Source organism: Buceros rhinoceros, unplaced genomic scaffold, assembly GCF_000710305.1.
Source record: "Buceros rhinoceros silvestris isolate BGI_N320 unplaced genomic scaffold, ASM71030v1 scaffold39566, whole genome shotgun sequence".
Classification (NCBI taxonomy): domain Eukaryota; kingdom Metazoa; phylum Chordata; class Aves; order Bucerotiformes; family Bucerotidae; genus Buceros; species Buceros rhinoceros.
Window position 1 is genome coordinate 1 of NW_010420007.1, and position 4,433 is coordinate 4,433.

At 59.5% G+C, this 4,433-nt stretch overlaps 1 protein-coding gene across 1 annotated transcript; it reads left to right on the forward strand.

Annotated features, from left to right (window-relative positions):
* Positions 1-866: 866 nt before the first annotated feature.
* On the forward strand, positions 867-4,216 carry APH1A (APH1A gamma secretase subunit; the record flags this gene model as incomplete). The annotated part of the gene is made up of 6 exons (XM_010139146.1): positions 867-1,037; positions 2,566-2,639; positions 2,809-2,931; positions 3,275-3,402; positions 3,663-3,786; positions 4,012-4,216. Coding segments are annotated over 6 exons (658 nt in total), but the record flags the coding sequence as incomplete, so codon positions are not given.
* Between the last annotated feature and the right edge of the window lie 217 nt (positions 4,217-4,433).

The window sequence follows — 4,433 nt, forward strand, 5'->3', positions numbered from 1 at the left end:
ATGGGTGTGACAGGCGCTGGTGTGGGCACTGGTACCAGTACGAATGTGGGCGACGTGACTGGTGCTGGTGGGGGGACCGGTACTGGTGCCATTGTGCATACGACAGGACCACCAGTACCAGTACTCACACTGGTGCTGTTGTTTGCATGACGGGCACCAATATTGTATCTTTTACTGGTACGGTCATGGGACGTTAGGGACACCAGTATACATACTGGTGGCTATGGTCATGACAGGAGCACCAGTACTGGTGCTCATACCCTTGTGAGTGTGACAGGGACACCAGTATCATGCTTGTATTGGTACCACTGCTGGTACGTCAGGAGCACTGGTTCCACTGGGGACATGACAAGGGCACCAGTACTGATTGTACTGGTACCACTGTGGTCAGCGCATGGCGTGGGCATGACGGGGAGGACGCTTGCGTCAATGATGGTGTGAGAACATTGGAGCACTGGTACCAGTGCCAAGACAGTGTTGGTGGTACCCCGGTATAGTGGTGCATGTGGGCAGCAGGGGCGCTGGTACCAGAACCACTGTGGAATCAGTGCGGTGCCGTGCTGGAACTGGCACCAGCATGGATGTGAGCCCAGTACTGGTGCTGATGTGAGCACAGTGCCGGCACTGGTGCCAGTTCTGCTTACCAGTGGAGGAGGAGTGCAGGTGTAGCAGCAGTACCAGTATGGGCACCGCACTGGGCCCAGCACTGGTACCAGATTGGTGCTGGTACTGGTAGGAGCATGGCATGGCTCCCAGTGCCAGTACCAACATAGAGGGGTGCAGATGTGGTGCCGATGGGCGCAGGCGTGGTGCCGGCACTGGTCCCAGCATGGCACCAGTGCCAGCAGGCGCTGTCTCTCTCACAGGGCTTTCTTCTGGCTGGTGTCGCTGCTGCTCTCCTCCCTCATCTGGTTCATCGCTGTTAAAGCCAGCGACTCCCGGGATGTCCCGTTGCAGAAGGGGCTCTTGATATTTGGGGTGATGTTCTCCGTGCTGCTGCAGGAGACTTTCCGCTTCCTCTACTACAAGCTCCTCAGGTAAGGGCGTCTCCCATCCTCCACCCACGCTGCTGGACGGTCTTCCTGACCTCCTGACCATGGCCTGGCTGGGAGCTCCTGGGCTAGGGGGATGGCACCAGCCAAGCCACCTCGGTCCTCATGGGGAGCGCGCGGGAGGTACGTGTGTTGGCATGTTGACCTCAAGTGGGCCTCAGATGGTGGAACAGAGCAGCCCTAAGGTCTGCAGGACCCAGGGCTGAGGTGGCTGGTAGCATCTTGCTGAATTTAGGACAGGTAGGCTGTGGGTTGGGCTACTGCAGGACGTGTCATGTCCTTTCTGCCTTGGTGACTGGCACCAGCAGAGCTCTTGCAGCCTGGGGGGATGCCAGGCACAGGGAAATGTCCGCTTTGCTGTGTGGGGGACAGGGAAGGGTTAGGGATCTGCCCTGGCATCCTGGCAAGTCTTGTTGCTTTCTCAGGGACACTTCTGTGTGAGTGAGGACCGCCTGAAGGTGGTTTTGGGGCTCTGTGGGGCAGCACATCACCACCGGCGCCTGCTCAGTGCCTTGGCCAGCCCAGGGCAAAGTCTCAGCACAGCCTCAGCAGCTCCCGGTCTTCCTGGCGCAGGGGCTTGTGCTGCCTGCTGGATGAGCACGCGCTGCAGCCTGCCCTGCATTCGGATGGACAAACAGACGCTGTGCTGGGGCTGGGCAGGCAGCCAAGGGGAAGTGATGCTGGGGTCGGCACACCTCACCCGCCCCCGCCTTCCCGGCGGGCTGGGCACTGGCGAGGGGCTGGGGGAAGGCTGTGTTGCTGGGTACGGAGGTTCCCTGCGGCAGGGTGCCGCTGGAGGCAGGCAGGCAGAGGGTAGCAGAGCTCCGCGGAGCAGCCTCTGGCACAAACCACTGCGTTTCATTTGCACTGCAAATCTCTGCTTGCAAGCACTGGCGGGGTTACCAGACCTCCGCGGCGCAGCCTCTGGCACAAACCACTGCGTTTCATTTGCCCTGCAAATCTCTGCTTGCAAGCACTGGTGTCCTTCGTGGGCTGAGAAGCTGTCTGGTGTCTACACCCACTGAGCCCTTAGATGATGAAAATTATGAAGCCCACCTCTCCCAGTTTTTCTCCCCAAAGAATTTTTCCAGCTCTTTGAGCTCTTCCTGCACCCCCTCCATTTGTTTTCAGTGTCTGTGGGTATAAACTCGGGGATCAGGTACGCCCTCCCAGCATGCACATCCTGTGCCTGCACTGGGGCCGCTTTCCATGCGGGGGTGCTGCTTCCCCACACCCGATGTTCCGCTCACCCCAGCCACGTTCTGCGGGGCTGGCTGGAAAATCTTCCTGTGTGGCTTCCCGTGGTTGTCACGTGCGTGGTTCGTCCAGTGGTTCAGGGTGGTCATGCAGGTGCTCTCCACAGTGGATGCTGCAGCTTGGTGATGAGGAGGTTACCAGGAGGGTGGGATGGTGCAGAGTGAGACCTCAGTCCTGCCTGCTCCATCGTGGTGTTCCCCCATGCCTGACAAGGTGGCTGGGCTCTGCCAGGCTTCATCATGCTCTCACCCCACAGGAAGGCTATCGAGGGGCTGGTGGCCCTCAGTGAAGACGGCTGCTCCCCCATTTCCATCCAGCAAATGGCATATGGTGAGTGCTGCACAGAGCGAGGCACCTTGACTGCGGGACAGGGGACAAGCCCGGGCAGGGCTGGGCATGCTGCTGGGGGAAAGGGAGGTTTCTCATGCAGAAGCTGGCTGGGAGGTGCCTGGGGTGGCCCTGAGAGCCTCAAGGCGTGACGGTGTCCGTGTCCTGGCAGTGGCTGGCGTGGGCTTTGGGCTCATGAGTGGCGCCTTCTCCATGATCAACCTCCTGGCAGATGCGTTAGGGCCTGGCACTGTGGGCATCCACGGGGACTCACAGCTCTACTTCCTGACCTCTGGTGAGTGAGTGACTAGCACCCTTTGCTCATGTCTCTGCCACAGCACAGAGGCAGCAGACCTGTGGGTGGGAGTTGCCCCTCCATGTTGCACCCTCTACCCAGTTGAGCCCCTTACAGTCCTTTGTCACATCTCTACTTTGCTGAACCCTTCCTTTTGTCCCCTTTGAACCTCCTTGCTCCTTCCCTCTATCCCTCCCATGCTCAAGGTCTGCCCCAGCACCTCCCAGTCTGGCCCAGCAATGCCGCTCTCCCCTTTCCCATCTCCTCTCCGTCGCTCCCTCAGCCTGCAGGCCAGGGCAGGACAGGTCATTCCTTGGTGACACCCCTCTGCCCCTCCCTGCAGCTTTTATGACCATGGTGCTGATTTTCCTTCACACCTTCTGGGGGATCCTGTTCTTCCATGGCTGCGAGCATCGGCGCTGGTGGGAGATCACAGCAGTCGTTGTTATGCACCTCGCTGTTTCAGGGTCGGTGAGTAGCTGGGAGCAGAGCCTTGTGCCACGGCCTGTGTTCAGGGTCAGCTGTGGTGTGCGCTGGTCTCTTTGCCAAGGTGGGGAATAGCCTTTGGCATTTGGAAGCAGTTGGGTTTGGGGGACTTGCAACTGGGTCTTCACAAACCGAATCAAGGAGCTGGTGTCCCTTGTCCCACTCCGCTCAGCAAGGTGGTGATGCTGCCGCCCATCCTGTCCTCTCTTGCTTGCTCACCTCTCCTCTCCCATCTCTCTCCCCAGACATTTTGCAACCCGCTGTACGTGGGCAGCCTGGTGCCCTCCTATATACTGATGGCCGTTGCCGCTGCCTGGGCTTACCTGCTCTCAGGGGGATCTGCCCAGAACTTGCGGCGTTTCCTGCTTTGTAAGTTCCTGTTCCATAAAGGGTATGGGGAATGCTATGGGTCCCTCTGGTGTGGGACTGGGATGGAAGGAGAGTGTCTCTGAGGCTGGAACAAGGGTGTCATTCCCTTAGCTGCCAGACTGGAGAAACTGTGTTTTGGGGCTCTGGTTGGTCTGTTGCCTCTCCTAGGGGAAGTGGATGGGGTAAGGAGCCTGGTAAACTGACTACTTCTCTTGGTTCCTGCAGGTCTACGGAGTGGAGCCAGCCCCCAGCCGGGATCCTGAAGCCCCGCAGGATGTTCCTGTCCCCAGCCACCCCTGCCCTCCCCTCCAACCTGGCGGCAAGAGCAGCTGTCACCTTCTCTGCAATATCTTTTCTCCTGGACTGGAGCACCCTGGCCAGTCCCAGTGGGTCAGGCACTGGAGTCCATCTGTCAGCTGACCGGTGTGGCTGGGGCTGGCTTGCTCCGACGCCCCTTTGGGAGCGCCTGGAGAACAGCTCAATTTTGGGGGACCCAGCTTTGCTGGCCTTGCTGCAAGCGGAGCCCCACTTAACCTGCCTGGGAAGGATGCTACCTTGGACAGCCAGAGGCCAGAGCCCAAAGAAAACTATCATTTCCCCCCCCTGCCACAGGAGATGTGCCCTTCTCTGTGCCAGGGCGCAGAGTG